General features: G+C 50.1%; 2 protein-coding genes and 1 pseudogene across 3 annotated transcripts; 1 reads left to right on the forward strand and 2 right to left on the reverse strand.

Moving 5' to 3' along the window:
- Window positions 1–2,659: 2,659 nt before the first annotated feature.
- ZNF747 (zinc finger protein 747) lies at window positions 2,660–7,199 on the reverse strand. 2 transcript variants are annotated; one of them, XM_010387964.2, is made up of 3 exons: window positions 6,688–7,199; window positions 6,434–6,547; window positions 2,660–5,378 (listed from the first exon to the last, which is right to left on the reverse strand). In XM_010387964.2, the coding sequence occupies exons 1-3, from the start codon at window positions 6,881–6,883 to the stop codon at window positions 4,729–4,731; spliced, it is 960 nt and encodes a 319-aa protein (XP_010386266.1). In that variant the 5' UTR covers window positions 6,884–7,199; the 3' UTR covers window positions 2,660–4,728. The 2 variants fall into 2 exon arrangements, with proteins under 2 accessions (XP_010386266.1, XP_030780152.1); XM_030924292.1 differs by having other exon boundaries at window positions 2,660–5,381.
- Window positions 7,200–12,613, forward strand: LOC115895274. The gene is made up of 3 exons (XM_030925403.1): window positions 7,200–7,346; window positions 7,928–7,987; window positions 11,566–12,613. Exons 1-3 carry the CDS (start codon window positions 7,200–7,202, stop codon window positions 12,058–12,060), a joined length of 702 nt encoding a protein of 233 aa, XP_030781263.1. The 3' UTR covers window positions 12,061–12,613.
- Window positions 9,687–10,774, reverse strand: LOC115895155 (annotated as a pseudogene).
- Window positions 12,614–21,737: the final 9,124 nt, after the last annotated feature.

A 21,737-nucleotide genomic window follows, 5' to 3' on the forward strand; every position in this document is an offset into this window, starting at 1 on the left:
AGGAAGTGAGCCTGGACAGACAACTTAATATCATCCAATTATTGTCTTTTTTTCTACGCTTCGTGTTGAAACAAGTTTGGCAGCGTTCTTGACAGTTAATGAGCCCGATGCCCCTGTGTGATGCAGGAGTGTTTTCTTGTCGCCTACCCAGACAAATGAAGGGAAGAGAATGTTTGGGAGGAAGGATGGCCTCTTCTTCATGAAAAGGGATGAGAACAAGAACTTGGAGAATGCCAAGTGATAAAAGGTGGAGAGAAACTATCTAAAGGCTTACAGGCGCGGCGCGGTGGCTCATGTCTGTAATCCCAGCACTTTGGGAGGCCAAGGCAGGTGGATCACGAGGTCAGGAGTTCGAGACCAGCCTGGCCAAATTGGTGAAACCCCGTCTATACTAAAAAATACAAAAATTAGCCAGGCGCGATGGCGGGCACCTGCAATCCAGCTACTTAGGAGGCTGAGGCAGGAGAATCCCTTGAAACGGGGAGGGAGGCAGAGGTTGCAGTGAGCCAAGATCTTGCTACTGCACTCTTGTCTGAGTGACAGAGCAGGACTCTGTCTCTAATAATAATAGTAATAATAAAGGCTTACAAATATAATCAGAAGAGCTCATCCCACAAATGAAGCGGGGAAAACTTTCTGCCCTCCAGAGGAACAACTTCCAGCTCCACAGCTCTCCCCCATCCCAATGTCTGTTTGTCCTGAAACCTTTGCTAAGAATGGCTTACATGGTCCAGCACTTGAGTCCACAGTCAGGACAGCCTACAAGAGAGCCAGTTTTGGGAAGAGCTGGACATGGGGTACTCTCTGGTCATCCCCAAAGCACTCAGGTGGGAAACAAGTCTCCTTCACAAGATATTATTCTCTGACCTCCAACTTGCTGATCCACGAAAATTCACACAGGAGAGCAGCCACACCCTAAAAATGGGTGGTGAGACCTCCAACCACAGCTCTGACACTGTCCACTGCCTGCACTCTTATGAGCCACAAGTCCCAGGTGTAGCAGAAGCTGGGCCAAGACTTCACGCTGCCCAGGCACCCGCATTTCCATATGCAAATTCAGCCTCACTGGCACCTGGAGTAAGAGTGGCTCAGTTCCAGCCAGCCTCCTCCAGGACCAGGGTGCCATCTATGCATAGGGACTTCACAAGGAAGCCAGCCTCCACCTGACAGCCACAGCAGTGAGAGGCTCCAAGCCCAGTGACCCAACACCAGCTAATCCAAGGCAGGAGAAACTTGGGAGTCCACTGGCGTTGTCCTACCTCTGCATCCATGAGGATGCATCCATGAGGATGAACCCTGCGCAAGTTGGATGGTCACTTTGTTCACAGCATTATCTCCTGGCATGCACAGCACTAGGGCAGAGCCATTCAGTGTGCAGCCAAGGTTTATGGTCCAGCCAGCGTGGCCAGTGCTGCAGGATAGAGAGAGCCCTCACAGACCTTCTCAGTGAGAGGAGCTTCCCTGTGCATTGCTCCCTCCTCTCATGCAAAGGACAAGCCCTCTTAAAGGCCTTCCATCTGATGCTACAGGAGAATGCCCCAGTGTACTGAACATGATCCTAGGTACCCAGGAAGACAGCAGCCACAGTACAGGGCCCTTTGGAAAGAACAAAGAAATAGAAGTCCTTTTGTATGCCTGACATTGGGGACAGGCCCCGGAACCAACCACTACTCTTGCAAAACTAAGAGCAGTTTGAAAATAATGTTTTGTTCCCAGCAGTGGTTCTCTCAAACTTTCACAGGCATCAAATTCTATCCCTGGAGATTCTCATTCAATAGATGAGGAACTAGGCCCAGGGAGCAGCTACTTTTTTTTTTTTTTTTTTTTTTTTGAAATGGAATCTCACTGTTGCCCAGGCTGGAGTGCAGTGGCGCTATCTCTGCTCAGTGCAACCTCCGCCTCTGAGTTCAAGCGGTTCTCCTGCCTCAGCCTCCTGAGTAGCTAGGACTATAGGCACGTGCCACCATGCCTGGCATTTTTTTTTTAATATATCTTTTTTTTTTTTGAGATGAAGTCTCGCTCTGTTGCCCAGGTTGGAGTGCAGTGGCGCCATCTCGGCTCACTGCAAGCTCCGCCTCCTGGGTTCATGCCATTCTCCTGCCTCAGCCTCCTGAGTAGCTGGGACTACAGGCGCCCGCCACCACGCCCAGCTAATTTTTTTTTTTTTGTATTTTAGAAGAGACGGGGTTTCACCGTGTTAGCCAGGATAGTCTCGATATCCTGACCTCGTGATCCGCCTGTCTCAGCCTCCTAAAGTGCTGGGATTACAGGCGTGAGCCACCACCCCGGCCTAAAATGTATCTTTAGTGGAGACGGGGTTTCACCATGTTAGCCAGGATGGTCTCCGTCTCCTGACCTCGTGACCCACCCGCCTCAGCCTCCCAAAGAGCTGGGATTACAGGTGTAAGCCACTACTCCCGCAGAGAGTAGCTACATTTTTAAAAGATACTCAGCCCGACCCTACCTCTAGGTGGAAATATCTACGCCACGAACTAAAGAGCTGAGAATGGGGTGGGGCTAAGGCTTAAGGGTTTCATGACACTAAAAAAGTTGATGAAATGCTGGAAAGTTGGGTCATGAGGGCAGGAAGCAGAGGAGTTGGAGTCTGGCTTCTGTGCCCTAAAAAAGCTTTACAAACTTCAAAGCACTCAGATATCTCTAGGTAATAATCATGGCACCTTTAATTGGCATACTCAGGGCCAAGATCTGGCTGTCAGTCTGGGCTGAGAACTGGTGTTGCAAGCTGGGCTTTCCCCAGGCTGTGTTGAGGGTTAGGGGAGGGAACTGGGATGTACACTGGGAATTAAAATCTGCTACAAAGGTATCTCCTACTGCCAAGGTGCCTATTCTCACCCCATGTGTCCCTGTGATAAGGTGACACACGAGTCAACCCACCCCAGAAAAGCTAAGGGAGAGAGACCTTGGTGGGGTCGGATTGGAGATGAGGTTCGAATAAAGTCAGTTCATTACTTCACTTGACACAGTGTCTTGTCTCCAAAACTTCTACCTCCTTCCAGTTTGACAAATCTGGTTTCTTCCTCCCTGGGTAGGCCAGACACAGGGCTGAGCTGAGTGACAGGCGAAGGCGCACAGGCCAGCAGAGGTCATAGGCCCTTGCTGTCTTTGGGCAGGTGCTGCTCATGGCTGGACTCTGCCCACAAAGGAATTAGTGGTAGATGGATAATGGAGTCGTGAAGTGCTGGGGGGATTCTGTGTAGAGCTTGGGGATACAGATGGGTACAGTTGCCACTAGCTACAAATCTAACACCAGGTGTTCTTGGCCTAGTCCCCTCTGCCTATGATGGCACATACTTAAAGACAGCAAAGATGGTGCGTACCTAAAGACGGGAAAGATGCAAGGACTGTTTTGACACAGACATGGGTTCAAGAAATACTTCCCTTTCTTCTTTGCTGTACTTTAAACACCAAAAACACTAGAAGCAAGCAATGATGAATGGCAACGCGTGCTTGGCTGATAGGATGAGTGGCCATGGTAAGTTGGGAGTTCTGGCTCCGGCCCAGCTCCCAACAACTGCGACTTTCTGAGAGCCTAGGTGGACTTGCAAAATCTTTGGATTTTTCTAGAGATGCCAGAAACCTGGATTTTGGTGCAAAATATCCTTTTAAATCTTTACCACTAATTCTTATCACTTAAAAACACTGCCTGGGCCCAAATCAATACAGCAACTGCAGGCCAGATCCAGTACAGGGCCACTGGTTTTTTAAGTTGTGCAGCAAAAAGCCAATGAAGGCCAGTGCGGTGGCTCCCCTGTAATCCCAGCACTTTGGGAGGCCAAGGTGGGCAAATTGCTTGAACCCAGGAGTTTGAGACCAGCCTGATCAACATAGTGGGAACCCCATCTCTGCATAAAACCTAAAAATTAGCCAGGCGTAGTGTAGCCCACCTGTAGTCTCAGCCATCTGGGAGGCTGGGACAGGAGGATTCCTTGAGCCCCGCAGGTCTAGGCTGCAATGAGCCCAGTTCACACCACTGCATTCCAGCCTGGGTGATGAGCAAGATGCTGTCTTAAAAATACGTAAATAAATAAACAGACAATGGGTATTGTGTTGTCAGAGGGTCAAAGAATAAAAAAGAAAAGGCCGGGTGAGGTGGCTCACGCCTGTAATCCCAGCATTTTGGGAGGCAGAGGTGGGTGGATCACCTGAGGGCAGGAGTTCGAGACCAGCCTAGCCAACATGGTGAAACCCCATCTCTACTAAAAATACAAAAATTAGCCAGCCATAGTGTGCCTGTAATTCCAGCTACTCAGGTGGCTGAGGCAGGAGAATCGATTGAACCCAGGAGGCGGACATTGCAGTGAGCAAAGATTGCACCATTGCACTTCCAGCCTGGGCAACAAGAGCAAAACTCCATCTCAAAAAATTAAAAAAGTAAAAAGAAAAAGACAACAGAGAAAACAAGGTTCTCCTCTACCTCAATCCTCTTAGCATCTTTGGGAGGAGAAACAACTTTTGCTTCCCCGTATGGAGGTCTAGGGGGTTCTCACCTCAGCCCTGCCTCAGGAAAGGGGGCCTTGGAGAGCCCAGGGCAGCAGGGAGCAAGGTGCTGACAGAAGAGGCTGCTGAGGGCCCACGTTCAGAATGTCCACACCCCAGGCCAGCTCTTGCCGTGGATTCTGGGACCTCCCTGCAGGGCGCTGCAGAGGTTCAGGCCCCTGAGCCCATCTCGGGCCTCCCGCAATGTCTAGATAGTCACTTTTGAGGCCTTCATCCACACTCCTGGAATATCTCTGGGTACAGCTGGAAGCCCACGGGTGGGTCCAGGTCCCCGCGGCCAGGGGTCAGGGTCACAGAGAGCCCCCCAGGGCGCCGGCCCCTGCGCCCCTCGCCCCCTGGCCGATGGACCCACTGGTGCTTGGCCATGCCAGTCTTCAGGCCAAAGCAGCGGCCACACTGTGGGCAGCAGTAGGGCTTCTCGCCAGTGTGGACGCGCAGGTGCGAAGTCAGAGCCGTGCGGCGCATGAAGGCCCTGCCACACTCGGAACAGCGGTGGGGCCGCTCCCCGCGATGGATGGCCCGGTGTTTGCTCAGGGAGGAAGCATGGCCAAAGCCCTTGCCGCAGTCTGCGCAGTGGAAGGGCTTCTCGCCCCTGTGGCTGTAGATGTGCTCCACCAGCGTGGAGCGCCAGGCGAAGCTCTTCCCGCACACGTAGCAGCCGTGACGCTGGTCCGCTCGAGGGACAGGGGGGTGGACAAAAAAGCGGGGGCGACTCCGGCGCCGCGCCTTGGACGGCTGCTCCAACCTGGTAAAGGGGGCTTGGTGAACCTTCAGCCCAGGAGACCCGGCGGTCACAGGAACAGGCTTCTCCAGGGCTCCCGTCCCTTCCCATTGTCTTTCCTCTTCCTCATTTCTGGAATCTGCTGGGAGATAAAGATGGGAGAGTTCAGGTTCGGCTCATCCTGGTCCTTGAATCCCACAGCCCTCACGGACAGGGACAGGCCTGCTGGACCCCCGGCTGCCCCTGGGAGATGGAGGAGTAACACCTGTTCCTCGGCTGCTGAGCCAGACAGAGCCAGGAGGGAGAAACAGTCCACTCCGGCTCGGGGCTGGGGAAATGTCACCGCAGGGAAGGGCAGAGATGACATGAACATCTGGGCCTGATCCGGAAGGAGGAGTGGACACCTGGCGATATTCTAGGCAGAAGGAACAGCACCAAGAAAGGCAGAACCAGGCGGGCATGGCCAAGTTCAGTGGGGCTGGATACAATGCAAAGGCTGAGGCAAGAACTAAAGGAAGGAAATGGGAGGGCGGGGTGGGGGGCGCATAGGGGAATAGGAACCATCGTGCAGGAAAACGACTGAGGCGGGTCATGATGTGGAGGTAGAGCCAACGGAACTTAGAGGCTGGGCGCGGTGGCTCATGACTGTGATCCCAGTGCTTTGGGAGGCCGAGATAGAGGATGGCTAGAGTTCGAGACCAGCCTGGGCAACACACCAGGACCTCCACCTCTTTAAAAAAAATTTTTTTAATTAAAAAAAAAAACAAAAAAACCCGCCAGGCGTGGCGGCGAGTGCCTTTACAGTCTTAGGTACTCTGGAGGCCCAGGCGGGAGGATTGCTTGATCCGATTGCTTGAGCCCGGGAGTTCGAGGCTGCAGTGAGTTATGATGGCACCACTGCACCTCAGTCTGGGCAACAGAGACCCTATCTCTAAAACAAAACAAAAAAGCCTCCAGAGTGTAGTGACCACGCAGAGGTGAGGACTCAGAGGCGGGTATGGCAGGGCCAGAGTCCCCATCACAGCCCCTTTCTAGGCTGCATACGGGGCCAAGGCAGGGACTCACCCTGCTGGCCGTAGTTGAGAAGGCAGTTCAGGGAGGAAACTGCTAAGCAGGTAGCTGGAGGTGGTAGAGGAAACCGGGTAGGGACATGAACAGAGAAGTCCCCATGGGACTTAGCACCCGATACTCCACCTGGGTCCGTTTCTGTCAGACACTTCGTCACCTCCGGATCCCGGGCAGCTGGATCCCATAGTTCGGCCTCCTCCTCCACCCAAGAGATGAGCGCCGGCTTGCTGCCTCCGACTCCTGGGGGAGAAGAACGCAAACCCCACGCTGCGGGGAGGCCGCCTGCTCGGCCCCGGGACCCCCAACTCCACGCGCAGCTCCCAGAGGCGCGGCAGGGCGTGTGGGGGCGCAAGGTCCCGGCGAGCAGGTGGGGCTCTCACCGAGCGCGCCCAGGTGGCCGTAGGTCTCCCGCATCACGTCCCGGTACAGGGCCCTCTGCGCGGGTCGCAGGCAGCCCCACTCCTCCCGAGAGAAGTACACGGCCACGTCGGCGAAGCTCACGGTCCCGGGCTTTCTCCACTGGGGTACTGCCCCGTTTGGATCCCGAGAAGGGAGCGGGGCCAGAGGCGGCGCCATGGGGACTGTCAGCCCCAGCGACGAATCGGTCACCTCCCCTGGCCGGGCCTGGGCATACGGAACCTCCCGCGCCCGAGAACGCCTCCCCGGCCCAGTCCCAAGGGAAGGAGGGAGGTCACTAGAACCCCCGAGGGCCCACTAGAGGGGATGGAAACTTAAGGGCTGATGGCTGCGAGTCCATAGTCAGAACTGGACTATTTCTTCAAAAAAAACTGCGGCTGCGCGACCTCTCGACCTTTGCCCCTGAGCAATTGTACCCAGGACGACGCCCCCGCCCCCGCCCCCAGGAAGCGTTCCCTCCGTGCCCTAATCCAAAATGGCCGTTGCGGCTACAGGCGCCGGCCTTGAAAACCAGCGGCGCATGCTCTGGCCCCACCCGGTGAGGCGGCACAGCTCAGAGCTCAGCCCGGGTTTGCAGAAACAAAGGAGCCTCCGGCGGAAAGGAACCGTGGTGAACTCAGAAGTTAGTTTTCCTCCCTGGACCTTTTTAGAATCGGGCTCCAGCCCATCACCCTCTCGTTTTGTCCTCAGGAACGGCGGCAGCAGTCTATTCCCAATGTTGAGAGCAAAAAGTGTGAACCCAGAAATTCCGAGATAGATCTCAATTACTTGCCAAGGTTGACGACACGCGCGTGACAGCCTCAGGAAGTCCTCACGACCTGTGCCCAAGGTGGTCGGGACACAGCTTAGTTTTATATGTTTTATGGAGACATGAGACATCAATCAGTGTATGTAAGAAGTAGGGGCAACTTGAAGCAAAGGCAGGAAGACTTGAAGCAGGGGAGGGGCTTCCAGGAAACTGAAGGTGAGGCACAAACGGTTGCATTCTTTGGAGTTTCTGATTAGCGTTTCCAAAGGATGCAATCAGATATGCATCTATGTCAGCCCGCAAAGGGGTGACTTTGAATAGAATGGGAGGCAGATTGGCCCTAAGCAGTTCCCAGCTTGACTTTTACCTTTAGGGTAGTGATTTGGGGGCCCCAAGATTTATTTTCCTTTCACAAAAGCCATGGAGTGGATGCAGGAGACCCTCCTCTATTGTAGGCTTGTTGGAGCTTGAAATCCTTGGAACTTCTAGATGGCGGAGGCAGCCAGGAGAGTAAGGTAAGGTTGAGAAGGTCAGAGGGTCCTCTCTTGTAGGAGCTTCTCCCATGTGCTGTGCAGGACGCCTCCCGACCGCCTGTCTCCCTCTAGCTGCAGCCAGGCTCTCAGCTCCCCTCAGGTCCTGCCCCTACGCTGATGGCCCAAGACTCCTCCGCTCAAAACCAGCTCATCCCTTTCTTACCCCAACCTGCTTCCCCTGGGATCTTTATCTTAGTAAGTGTCGCCAACTCTCCCACCAGACCTCCATCTCACACTTCCTGATGGCCTACTCTGTGCTCCACGTGACTTCATACATGTCCTGTGTACTGGAGTCAGAGTCATCTCCAAGGCGCCTTTTAGCTCTTAGTGGGCTCTTTAGTTGAATGTAGGCCTAGATTGAGAATCGTCTGTGATCCTATCTACTGGGAGGTCGAGGCACGAGCATCTCTTGAGTCCAAGAGAATGAGATCAGCCTACTCAACTTAGGAGACCCTGTCTCAAAAATAAATAAGAAAAAATGAAAGAATACAAATTGAATCTGTTTTACATGTACTCAGGGATCTTCACAAGAGAGAGCAGTCAGAAAAAAATGGCTGAAGCCAAGTTTGGCTTTTATATTTCTTTTTTTTTTTTTTCAGAGACAAGTGAACATTTATTTTTATGGCTTTCTTCCTATGTGTATTTCAAGTCTTTTTCAAAACAAGGCCCCAGGACTCTCCAGATTCAATTATGTCCTTGGGCTTGGTCGGCTGCTGCAGGAGTCTTAAGGAGCCTTGTACAAATGCTAGAGTTACTCATTTACCAACATTAAACCCTAGGATAGATGCAACAGAGCAAGACTCCTTCCTCCATGGAATGTGCTGATTTCAGATGACGTGGCACCCAATGTAAAAAATGCTGGAATTGGCCGGGCGCGGTGGCTCAAGCCTGTAATCCCAGCACTTTGGGAGGCCGAGGTGGGCGGATCACAAGGTCAGGAGATCGTAGACCATCCTGGCTAACACGGTGAAACCCCGTCTCTACTAAAAAGTACAAAAAACTAGCCGGGCGAGGTGGCGGGCGCCTGTAGTCCCAGCTACTCGGGAGGCTGAGGCAGGAGAATGGCGTAAACCCGGGAGGCGGAGCTTGCAGTGAGCTGAGATCCCGCCACTGCACTCCAGCTTGGGCGACAGAGCGAGACTCCGTCTCAAAAAAAAAAAAAAAAAAAAAAAAAAAATGCTGGAATTTTTCCTTGGAACTGGACTGTGATGAGAAGTGCTTGCCATGAACATAAGCTACTGTCTTTTCTTTTCTTTTTTTGAGACGGAGTTTTGCTCTCGTTGCCCAGGCTGGAGTGCAATGGTGTGATCTCTGCTCACCACAACCTCCGCCTCCCAGGTTCCAGCGATTCTCCTACCTTAGCCTCCCGAGTAGCTGGGATTACAGGCATGTGCCACCACACCCAGCTAATTTTTATATTTTTAGTAAAGACGGCATTTCTCCATGTTGGTCAGGCTGGTCTCAAACTCCTGACCTCAGGTGATACGCCCGCCTCAGCCTCCCAAAGTGTTGGGATTATAGGCTTGAGCCATCGCGCCTGGCCAGCTACTGTCTTTTCTTTTCAGTTTTTGAAGATAAAGCAGGAAATAATCTCTGAAGTACTTGATAAAAATTCCCAAAACAACAAAAACACATGCTTCCACTTCATTGATAAAAATTTATCGCAGTTTGGCACCTGAGTCTAGTTCAGCTGACAGATGAGCTGATTGATGCATTCACCCCGATAACCAGGTGTACCCATCTCCTTGAGGAAGCCCACTCCATTTTTGGTAGCATGATGGGCCACTGAGAGGTGGAAAGGACGCAAGAACCATGAGAGCTCCTGGAAATGCTTCCCTGGGAAGGCAATTTAATGAATGAGGTCTTCCAAGCAAATGACACCAAACTTCCCCAGGTCCTCCTCAATCACTGTGTTGTCTGTCAGAGGGATGGTCTTCCTCTTCTTTTTTTTTTTTTTTTTTTTTTGAGACAGAGTTTCACTCTGTCGCCCAGGCTAGAGTGCAGTGGCATGATCCCGGCTCACTGCAAGCTCCACCTCCCGGGTTCACGCCATTCTCCTGCCTCAGCCTCCCAAGTAGCTGGGACTGCAGGTGCCTGCCAACATGCCTGGCTAATTTTTTATATTTTTAGTAGAGATGAGGTTTCACCGTGTTAGCCAGGATGGTCTCAATCTCCTGACCTCATGATTCACCCGCCTCGGCCTCCCAAAGTGCTGGGATTACAGGTGTGTGCCACCACACCTGGCCAATGGTCTTATTCTTGACCTTGGCTGGTCTATGTTTCAAAATGAGTTCCCAGACAGACTTCAGATTTGGAAATCCTCAGGCCACATAAGGTTCCACTATACGTAGCGTTTTTAGGTTCTGGGGGGTGACTTTTTACAAAGACACCACTAAAAATTTTCTTTAGGCGAAGTCTTGCAACGGTTCTCTGCACCAGTAAACTCACACTATCAATCCTTTTGATGCATACAACAAAGACCAAGGAATGTTTATCTGGCAATTCCAAGGCATGAGGTTTCACTTCTAGTCGTCTGAGATGCACCTTGTCACGTTTCTCCTGCCAGGAATCATGTAGGAATGATTCCAGTTGCTTAAACCTGAGCACTTTTCCTTTCCTCTGCTCCTTCTTTGCCAAAAGTGCCTGCTTTGCCTAGGTGGCTTTGAGGGCTTGATAAGCCCTCCTATTTTTCGGGAGATTTTCTGGAACCAAAAGGATTTTTCATTGCTCGTGCTCCACCATCTTTCTAGTGGTGCAGCTACTGATCATTTTCTTTCTTTTCTTTTCTTTCTTCTTTCTCTCTCTCTTTCTCTCTTTCTTTCTTTCTTCCTTTCTTCCTTTCTTCTCTTTTTTTTGACGAAGTCTCGCTTTGTCACCCACACCACCACACCCGGCCTATATTTCTTAACAAACTATAATTTTTATTTATTTATTATTTTTTTGAGATGGAGTTTTGCTCTTGTTGCCCGGGCTGGAGTGCACTGGCGCGATCTCAGCTCACTGCAACCTCTGCCTCCTGGGTTCAAGCGATTCTCCTGCCTCAGCACCCTGGATAGTTGGAACTACAGGCATGCACCACCACACCCAGCTAATTTTGTATTTTTAGTAGAGATGGAGCTTCACCATGTTGGTCAGGCTGGTCTTGAACTCCTGACCTCAGCCAATCCACCCACCTTGGCCTCCCAGAGTGCTGGGATTACAGGTGTGAGCCACTGTGCCAGGTCAAGAACAATAAATTTTAAAAGAAATGACAGGACAAAGAAAATCTGGCTAGGGCAGTAAAATTTTCAAGGGGAGATCTATGTGTGGGGGAGGGTGTCAAACAGGTGGAAGATATAGATTACTTTGTTAAGTGTGTTTATTCTGGTCCCTTGTGGACTCTAAGGGCTATTTTCTCACCCTGGGGAGCAGAGGCAAAAAGTTTGGGAGAGGCATAAGGATTCAGTGTTGCCCAGGGGGTGTGGTCCCAGCCCTAGGTCTCCCAGGCTCTCAGGCCTCTGAAGGACACAAGAGAAAACTGAAAACTTCCCTTAAAAGCAATGACATTTCTTCTCTTGCAGTGCCCACCCCTCAGCGTGGTGCCTATCACCCACTGTCTGAAAGAGCTCTGGGAGGTGCTGGAAGCTCCCGTGGGGGTCTGGACCCTCCTGGGAAAGAACCAGGGGCAGTGTTCACAATCCTGGAGGTCAGCCTCTGAGGCCCATGTCACCAGGCCAGTGGATCCACTGAAGGGCCCCTGGCACAAGCATTGCCAGCAGTGGGGACAGGCAAAGGAGCACAGGCCCGCTGGGCAGCAGGAAGCAGGGGCGGACCTCGCTGTGGGAGAAGTGGGTGCTGTACCAGCTGCGGGAAAAAGGTCACTCCCCGGAGTACCTGGGGCCTGGCTGAAGGTACTGGCGAAGTGTGGCTGCACTGGGGACAGGAATGAGGTACTGGGTGAATGCCAGATGTTGATGCAGGGCAGAGACTGCAGGTTTGGGGAAGGTCTGGCTGCAGGGAGCCTTGGCCAAAAGCTCAGAGACCAGGTCAGTGTTTCTGACGCCAAGGGCTTATGACAGCTCCCAAATAGACTCCTGCTGGTCCCTTCCAAATGCGTTATTTTTCTGAGTGGCCATTGGGAAACTGCTGATTCAAAACTTACCTCTTGCCTTGTCGACTCCCCAAGGCCTACTCATATTCAGGTGACAGAATCAGCCTTCACAACAGCAGCATTCAGATGGGTACCGCTGGGAGCCACCCTCATCCCCCACCCCCAGACAGTGCTGGCCAACTGAGGAGCTCACCAGGCAGTGACATTCCCACATGCCTCAAGGCCAACCAGAGGAGCCGCCATCAACCACACAGGCAGCTGTTCCAGGGCCCAGGGACCTGGAGAGAGAAAGATGAACTTTCTTCATCCTAAACTTGAATTCACGCACTGCCACTGAATGGGCCGATTCATAGCACAGCCTGACTGTAGTCCCATGGGATGTCACTGGTCAAATTAAGTGCCGGGCATGGTGCCTTCCGCCTGTAATCCCAGCACTTTGGGAGGCCAAGGAGGGCAGATCACCTGAGATTAGGAGTTCAAGAGCAGCCTGGCAAACATGGTGAAACCTCATCTCTACTAAAAACACAAAAATTAGCTGCGTGTGGTGACACATGCCTGTAATCCCAACTACGCCAGAGGCTGAGTCAGGAGAATGGCGTGAACCCGGGAGGCAGAGATTGCAGTGAGCCGAGATCACACCACCGCACCCGAGCCTTGGTGACAGAGTGAGACCCTATCTTAAAAAAAAAAAAAAAAAAAAAAAAAAGGCCGAGCACTGTGACTCACACCTGTAATCTCAGCACTTTGGGAGGCTGAGGCAGGCCAATCAACTGAGGTCGGGAGTTTGAGACCAGTCTGACCAATATGGAGAAACCCCATCTCTACTAAAAATACAAAATTAGCCAGTCGTGATGGCGCATGCCTGTAATCCCAGCTACTCAGGAGGCTGAGGCAGGAGAATCACTTGAACCTGGGAGGCGGAGGTTGTGGCGAGCTAAGATTGCGCCATTGCACTCTAGCCTGGGCAACAAGAGTGAAACACCATCAAAAAAAAGAAAAGAAAGAAAGAAAGAAGGAAATGAAAAAGAAGCCCAGTCTGGGCCAGGTGTGGTGCCTCACAACTGTAATCCCAGCACTTTGTGAGGCTGAGCTGGGGCAGATCACCTGAGGTCAGGAGTTCATGACCAGCCTGGCCAACATGCTGAAACCGCGTCTCTACTAAAAATAAAAATAAAAATTAGCCAGGTGTGGTGGCAGGTGCCTGTAATCCCAGCTACTTGGGAGGCTGAGGCAGGAGAATCACTTGAACCTGGGAGGCGGAGGCTGCAGTGAGCAGAGATCGCTCCACTGCCCTCCAGCCTGGTCAGCAGAGGGAGACTCTGTCTCAAAAAAAAAAAAAAAAAAAAAAAAAAATTGTAGCAGGACGAACCTCAGACAAGAACCCCCTCAGACACCGAGTTGTGAAAGAAAGGGCTTTATTCAGCTGGGAGCATCAGCGGACTCATGTCTCCAAACACCGAGCTCCCCAAGTAAGCAATTCCTGTGCCTTTTAAGGGTTCACAACTATAAGGGGGTCTGCATGAGGGGGTCGTGATCGACTGAGCAAACAGTGGGTAGTGACTGGGGGCTGCATGCACCAGTAATCAGAACGGAACAGAACAGGACTGGGATTTTTTTACAGTGCTTTTCCATACAATGTCTGGAATCTACAGATAACACAAGCAGTCAGGTCAGGGGTTGATTTTTTTTTTTGATTTGGAGTCTTGCTCTATCACCCAGGCTGGAGTGCAGTGGTGCGATCTCGGCTCACTGCAACCTCTGCCTCCCAGGTTCAAGCAATTCTCCTGCCTCAGCCTTCTGAGTAGCTGGGACTACAAGTGCCCGCTACCACGCCCGGCTAATTTTTTGCATTTTTAGTTGGAGACGGGGTTTCACTGTGTTAGCCAGGATGGTCTCGATCTCCTGACCTTGTGATCCACCCGCCTCGGCCTCCCAAAGTGCTGGGATTACAGGCGTGAGCCACCGCACCTGGTCTAGGGGTTGATTTTTAACTACCAGGCCCAGGGTGCGGTGCTGGGCTATCTGCCTGTGGATTCCATTTCTGCCTTTTAGTTTTTACTTCTTCTTTCTTTGCAGGCAGATATTAGGCATAAGACAATATGAGGGGTGGTCTCATCCCTTAAAGTGAGAAAGAAAAGGTCAAGATCCCAGGCTCCAGGAAATGTAATAAATTCAGGTCAGCAAAAATGAGTCACACCAGGAGCAAGGAACATATAAGTAGCGTTTCTTCCTGAACAAAATATTCCTCTTCCAGCTGGGACTGAGACGTCATTCGCTTTTCTCCCCTTTCTGCCTTTCTCTCAGGCTTCCTCCTTCCTGGGGATCCTGGGCATTTTGACCTCACAGCTGGGCCTCCTCCTACTCTCAGGAGGTGAGGATGTAAGGTCAGCTGAGAGAAAGGAAAAATAGACCTAAAGTTAAGCAGGCAAGTTTTTATTAACCTGCCAGCTGCTCCCCTAATAGAGAAGAAGCAGCCCCAAGCTTACAGAATGAGGGGTTTATATTGGGGAGGGGAGTTTGAGGGAGTTCTTTCGTATGGCCAAATCCTGGGTTGTTTGCTGGTTAATTTGGCTACGTATTACCTTGTGACATCTATTACAGGAGGGTGAAGGTAAAGTTTGTTTATGTTCCCACGACCTCCCCTGTCAGGTGTGGGTGGTTTGTAATTGGGGTTTGCTTATTGCAGCAAGGTCTGACAAGTGAAGTCTGCTGGCTTCACTGTGGCACCTAGACAAGGGCTTAGAAATATAAAGAGGCTTGGGGGAAGGGTGGGCAGCACCAAGAAGCTTTCTTGGGCTTTATATCCCTAACATTCCAGCCTTTTAATAGGTAATAGAAGAGGGGTGCCATTGTCTGGCTGCTCCTTGCTGGGAAGGGGCGACCATTGTGGGGGAAGGCTGGACGCTAGGGATTGCTGTTTTTGGAGCCATTGGTATTCCTGGAGCAGCATTATATCTTGTCTTGTTCCGTAGGTAAAGGCTCTGATACGGTCCTGTAAAAACTGGGCGAGAAGGTGTAAGAGACAAGGGCCAAATGCTAGAAAAAGAAAAATGGTTATGGCTGGGCCTAGGTGGGTCAAGCCATGGAAACTAGGTATTAAAAGACCAGGAGAGCCACACTAGCCATCGAGGGATGTTTTCTTTAATTTTTTGTCCTCGGTCCTTTAGTCTTTTTACAGCATGTTGTACTAAGCCAGATTGGTTAAGATAAAAGCAACACTGTTCATCTAGAAAAGGGCAGAGTCCTTCTTTTCCGGCTGCGAGTAGGTCTAAGTTTCTGTGATTTTGAAGAACCATCACTGCCAAGTAATTTATTTGTGATTGGAGAGTTGTAACGGATTTGGCTATTTTTTCCAAGCTATTTGTGAGGTCTTTGAAGAGGGATTGGTAATAGGAAACGGAGGTGGTTAATCCCGCAACCCGAGTTCCAACTCCTGTAGTTATTCTGAGGTCTACTAACAGAGGTATGAGTTGTATAGCATGGTGGTGTCAGACAACGGTATTAATGGGGATTGGTAGGGGTTGGTCTCCTGAGGCAACGTTGATTTTTGGACTGGGGAAAACCAGGATGCAGGTGCCCGTCCAGTTAGATGGGAGGCAAATATAAGTTGAGGTACTGCATAGGAAAAGTATGCCTTGGTTTGGTAGACAGAACTGGTTGTGCATGCTAAAAATATATACTATTTTGTTATTTTCATACATTTATACTCCTAGGGTCCCGGCGAGGGCTGCTGCTGTAAGTGGTTGTAAAGGGGTGTTTGGTTTAGACTGGGAGGCTTTGGGGTTCTTTTTTTCTCAGTGTAAGAGGAAGCGTTTTGTGTCCACTAAGATTCAAGTGGGAGTGTTGTTTAATGTTGGGATAAGGAGGCAATCACGGGTGGTGGGTGTAGGGTAGGGATGGTGCAAGGAGAGGGGAGTCAAGGGAAGAGGGATAAACAGGGGAGGTGTTGGCCATTACAGTACTCTTAATTTTTGTTAAGGAGATGGAGGCTAGAGAAACGAAGCCTGTCTTTATTGTTGGCAGCTTTGAGAATAGTATGTTCAGTGGGAGGTTTGAGTTGTAGGGTAAAGTTGCAGTTTGGAATTCAGGTGGCTGAGGGGAATGCCAGAGGGTAGATGTCATTGTACACACAGTAGTGCTGGATAGAATATGATTGATTATGTGGGTTGTTATGGCTCCTAATACGGGTTTATCACGGCTGCAGTAGGGGGATAGGTTGTGTAAATAGGGATGTAAGGTTGTAACAGCTGGACCAAACTCATTAGCTAATTGGGGGGAGATTTCTGTTAATGCCTGTATGTCGAGTTCGAGGGGGCTGTTAATGAGGATTTCGGGATGGTAGGTTACTTGGGTGGAAGTCCAGTTATAGGCTGAGGCAGGGATTGCATTGTATATTGTGGAGAGGGATAGAAGAGGTTCCTGGAGGTAGGGTCTTAGCTTCAATTACTCAGTCAAGGGAAACAACCACATACCCAGCAATTTTGGGGGAGCCAGTGGGCACGGAAGAGGAGCCATCTATAAATGGCTGGTCATTGGGGTTGGTGAGTGGCTGGGAGGAAATGTTTGGAAAGTGTGGTTGCAGATGATCTAGGATGCTAGTGCAAGAATGAGTAGGAGGGGAAGAATATACAGGGAGTGAGGATGCTGTGTTGAGGGGAGCACTTTTGACAAGACTGAATTTGGGATTTTTCCATAAAGAGGGCATGGAGTAAGCCAGGCACGGTGGTTCACGCCTGTAATCTCAGCACTTTGGGAGGCTGAGGCGGGTGGATCACGTGAGGTCAGGAGTTCCAGACCAGCCTGGCCAACATGGTGAGTAGAGACCAATGCTGTCTCTACTAAAAATACAAAAGTTAGCTGGGTGTGGTGGCACATGCCTGTAATTCCAGCTATACAAGATGCTGAGGCAAGAGTGAAACTCCATCTCAAAAAAAAAGAAGGCATGGAGTAATTGAATCCATGAAGGAGGAAGAGAGCCTAATGCTCAGGAGGAGAGGAGATCCTGTAGATTATGAGGACTGTGGACAGTGGTATGCTGGCTGAAAGTTGGTTTCCTGCCTTTTAGAGCTAAAATGGGCACCACTGCTAGTGCTTTAAGACAAGTTGGTCACCCTTTGATTGTGTTATCTAGTTGTTTAGAGAGTTAAGTTACAGGGGCAGAAGAGGGAGGATTTTTTTCCTGTTGTCCTAAGACATCGAGGGTTATTCCTCGGTTTTTGGCAGTATAGAGTGAAAGGTTGGGAGGTATTAGGTAAGGACAGAGTTGGTGCAGTGACAAGAGCAGTTTGGAGTTTGCAGAAGGTGGGGAGTATGTTATGTGAGGGGTTTAGGGGTTCATTGAGAGGGCCTTTGGCCACTTTATAGAGGTGGTGAGCTAGGAGGGTAAAGTTGCGAATCCATATTCTAAAGAAGCCTGCTAACCCTAGGAAGGAATGGATTTCTCTTTTGGAGGAGGGCGGAGACAGATTATTTATTAATGCTGCTCGGGCTGGGGTCATAGCCTGGGCCCCAGGGGAAAGTTGAATTTCTAAGTAGGTTACCATGGAGGTGGAGAGTAGTGTGGAGTTTGAAAAGGGTATCTCTGCCCAGGAGCAGAGTTGGACATGAGGGCAGGACTAAGGAAGAGTGAGTGAAGGAAAAGCTGTGCAGGGAGCAGAAGAGTGGAGGGGTGGCTCAGGGTTTGGAGACTTGTCCATCAATTCCTACAACAGAGACCTGGGAGGACTGGGTGGGTCCCGAAAAATTAGGTAAAGCAGCGTAGGTTGTCCTGGTATTAATTAAAAAATACATATATACTGGTCTACTTGCCACCATTAGGGTTACTTTTGTCTTGAATGAAGAGATGGTAGTTGTGGGGGGCGTTCGTTCCAGGGCACCGGCAGTCTTCAGTGGCAAGGCCGATGAAATCTGAGTAAGGTTTTGGCCGGCTCAGGAGGGGATGGGGGTGGTCCTTGCTGGGGCCTCTCACAGTCTGACTTCCAGTGGGGTCCTCCACAGAGGGGGCACGGCCTAGTGGGCTTTCCTGGGTTTGGGCATTGTCTGGACCAGTGGCCTTTATTGCCACACTTGAAACAGGTGCCAGATGGGGTGAATTGTTAGGAGGCTTCCATGTGGAGCTGTGGCCCCGTGGGCCTGCAGGGCCTCTGATGGTGAAGGCAAGCATTTGAAACTCCGCCAGTTTTTGCCTTTTATTGTCCTCATTATGATTGTTAAAGATTTTGAGGCTAAATTAAGAAGGTCTCATTGTGGGGCTTGAGGGCCTTTGTCAAGCTTCTGAAACTTGCATCAAATATTGGGGGTGGATTGGGAGATGAACTGAAGGTTTAAAATAGTGGTTCTTTTTGGGCTGGCTGGGTCTGGGTTGGTATATTTTCTCATGGCTTCAGTTAAATCAGAGAGGAAAAGGGTTGGGTTTTCATTAGGACCTTGGGTGGTTTCTGAAAGTTTTTTATAGTTTACTGTTTTATACACATCCTTTTTGAGTCCTGCAAGAAGACATACAATCATGTGGTCTTGATGGTGGCATGCAGAGGCCCTGTCTTGATAATCCTAGAGGGGTCCTGGTTGGGGATTGCGTTTGCACCAGTAGGCTGGGCAGGAGCCTGGTGATGAATGGTATCAGCATATGCCTGAGCTAGGGTCCAGATACAGTCTTGGTCTTCTGGGGCGAGGATGGAAAAGAGGATAATGTAGAGGTTGTGCTAGGTTAGTTCATAAGACTAGGTAAGGTGCTGGAACTTCCTAATATAAGAGGTAGGGTCTTCTGGAAATGAACCAAGTCTTTTGTTAATTAGAGAGAGATGACCGAAAGAGAAGGGAACATGAACTCTAACAATACTTTCAGCTCCTGCTGTTTCCTGAAGGGGAAGTAAGGGAGCTGGTTGCTGAGCATGTAGGGCCCAAGAGCGGGTGAGGGGCGGAGACGGAGAGGACTCAGAGTCAGAAGGGGGGTGGTTTGAGAGATGAGGGGAAGGGGGTAGAGCCGGAACGGGGGCATACAATGGAGGATTAGGATGCTCCTGTGGAGGATCGTGATGCTGTCGGGGAGGGGGAAAATTGGCGGGGTCAAGGGAAGAAGAATCATCCACTGGGGCTGTGGAGAGGGGGAGAGGAGGTGAGTCAGGTTTGGAGCAGTGGAGGATTTGGAAAGTAGAACAAGACTGACAGAGGGAAGGGTGGTTACAGAGAGTGAAGATGTAGCAGGACAAGCCACAGACAAAACCCCTCAGACACTGAGTTAAAGAAGGAAGGGCTTTATTTGGCCGGGAACGTCAGCAAGACTCATGTCTCCAACAACCAAGCTCCCTTAGTGGGCAATTTCTGTCCCTTTTAAGGGCTCACAACTCTAAGGGGGTCCGCGTGAGAGGGTCGTGATTGACTGAGCAAGCAGGGGGTACGTGACTGGGGGCTGCATGCACCGGTAATTAGATTGGAACAAAACAAGATAGGGATTTTCACAGTGCATTTCTATACAATGTCTGTAATCTATAGACAACAACTGATTAGGTCAGGGGTTGATCTTTTGTTTTTTTTGTTGTTGTTGTTTTTTTTTTTTTGAGACGGAATCTCGCTCTATTGCCCGGGGCTGGAGTGCAGTGGCCGGATCTCAGCTCACTGCAAGCTCCGCCTCCCGGGTTCACGCCATTCTCCTGCCTCAGCCTCCCGAGTAGCTGGGACTACAGGCGCCGCCACCTGGCCCGGCTAGTTTTTTGTATTTTTAGTAGAGACGGGGTTTCACCGTGTTAGCCAGGATGGTCTCGATCTCCTGACCTCGTGATCCGTCCGCCTCGGCCTCCCAAAGTGCTGGGATTACAGGCGTGAGCCACCGCGCCCGGGCTTAGTGTTTATTCCTAAGATAGCTTGTAACCGTATGATTTGGTTGAGCATGTAAATGGGAGTTGGGTATCCCTATGACCTGTCTTGTTCCCAAGTACCAGGCCCATAATATTTTGTATGATTCTCTGAGGGGGCCATTCATCATCTTTTAAATTTTTTATAGCTATGTTCTCTTTTTGCGGGAAGCAGAGACAGGGAAGCTCAGGAGTTCATCTGTTTTTATGGACAGTAGGAAGCAAGATGGTTTAATAGTGCCAATAACGCAACTACCTGCCCACTGGTTGGGTAATTTGGTGTAAGCTCTATGCCCACATATCCAGTGTAATCCAGTGGGGGCTGTCCAGTCCTGGTGGGACTCCGGATGGGTTCACACAGTTTGCAACTTCGGGAATTTACTAAATGGGTTTTTCTTAGTGTGGTTTGAACTCCACTAGGTGGCTGTTGTTGTCATACTATTACACAGTTTTTGCCCAAGACAGCTGAGTCTTCCCACAGGAAGGGTGAAGTCCTTCCCCACTCTTGCTATACAGTATTGTCTAATGACTGAGGCTTTTAGGACCCAGAAGTTATCAGGGTGATTCTTTTGAGCTGGCAATTCATCAGGAACTGGGTCTGTAGGTACGAATTCTCAGGCTTCCCATGGCCATTGATCTCCCATTGCAGTTCCTCTGCATACATAACGTGAAGTGACATTGAGAGACTGGGCTACCTGCTCAACTAATTGCAAAAACAAATTTCTTGTTTTTCCTGGAATTTCTCGTACTGACACATTCAGTTCATCATAGAAGATTTGAAATACTGGCTCAGGAGAGCATTTGTAAACTTCTCCTCAAACCACGATATTTACTCAAGGATCTAGTCTAGCCTCATCCATTCCTAGGGTTACACGCTCCCTTTCTTTCCAGTGAGGATCAAGGGGGTTGGTTATAACTAGTTCTAAGGGGTTACACTGACCACTGTTACAGGAAGGGCTACTTTTCCTTTTCTGAAGGTGGACGGGATCTTTTTTATTTTTTATTTAAGTAGCCTAAATGACACAAGACCACTATCCACATTCTTTTCCACACAGTCTTAATTCATGACAAATGTACTTATTTTCTGCCATATAGCCTCTTTCCTAATTAAGAGAACCACATCCTATTCCTAACTTATTACAATTAATGATAGCACAAGCATCAAACTTCAAGGTGACTTGTTTGGGCACCCCTTTTTCTTTTGTTGTCGCTAACCCTTTACTCGTATCATTTATGAGCCCCCACCAGTCCTCAGGCCTTAATCTTATTTTAAAAACTGTGGCTATGGGAGGCTCAGATGGGTCATAACACACATCAGGTTGGTCATTTCCTGGGCTACATACCTTGCATAGAATAGCATTATACAAACAAGTTTTGTTTTAGAGTCCCGATACACTTATAATAATTATAAAATAATAGAACTGTAGTAACTTTTTGTCCTACCTCACTGACTGGATGTATACACTGGGAACAGTCCTCAGTCTAAGGAAGGTCAGTTAAAGTCCTTACTGTAGAAGTCCAAATTTTAAGGAAAATGAGTCCTGTGATGACTTTTCTCATGCTTTGGCTGTGCGTGGACCAGTCAGCTTCCAGGTGTGACTGGAGCAGGGCTTGTCGTCTTCTTCAGAGTCACTTTGCAGGGGTTGGTGAAGCTGCTCCTGTCCACATACCGCTCACAGTCTACTGATGTTCAGGGATGGTCTTGGAGGTTGGGCCCACTGGAATAAACTGAGTCCAATCCCTCTACACAGTTATGTTCAACTGGGCTCTCTGATACCAGGAGCAAGGTGAC

This window comes from Rhinopithecus roxellana, chromosome 20 (assembly GCF_007565055.1).
Source record: "Rhinopithecus roxellana isolate Shanxi Qingling chromosome 20, ASM756505v1, whole genome shotgun sequence".
In the NCBI taxonomy this organism is placed as follows: Eukaryota; Metazoa; Chordata; class Mammalia; order Primates; family Cercopithecidae; genus Rhinopithecus; species Rhinopithecus roxellana.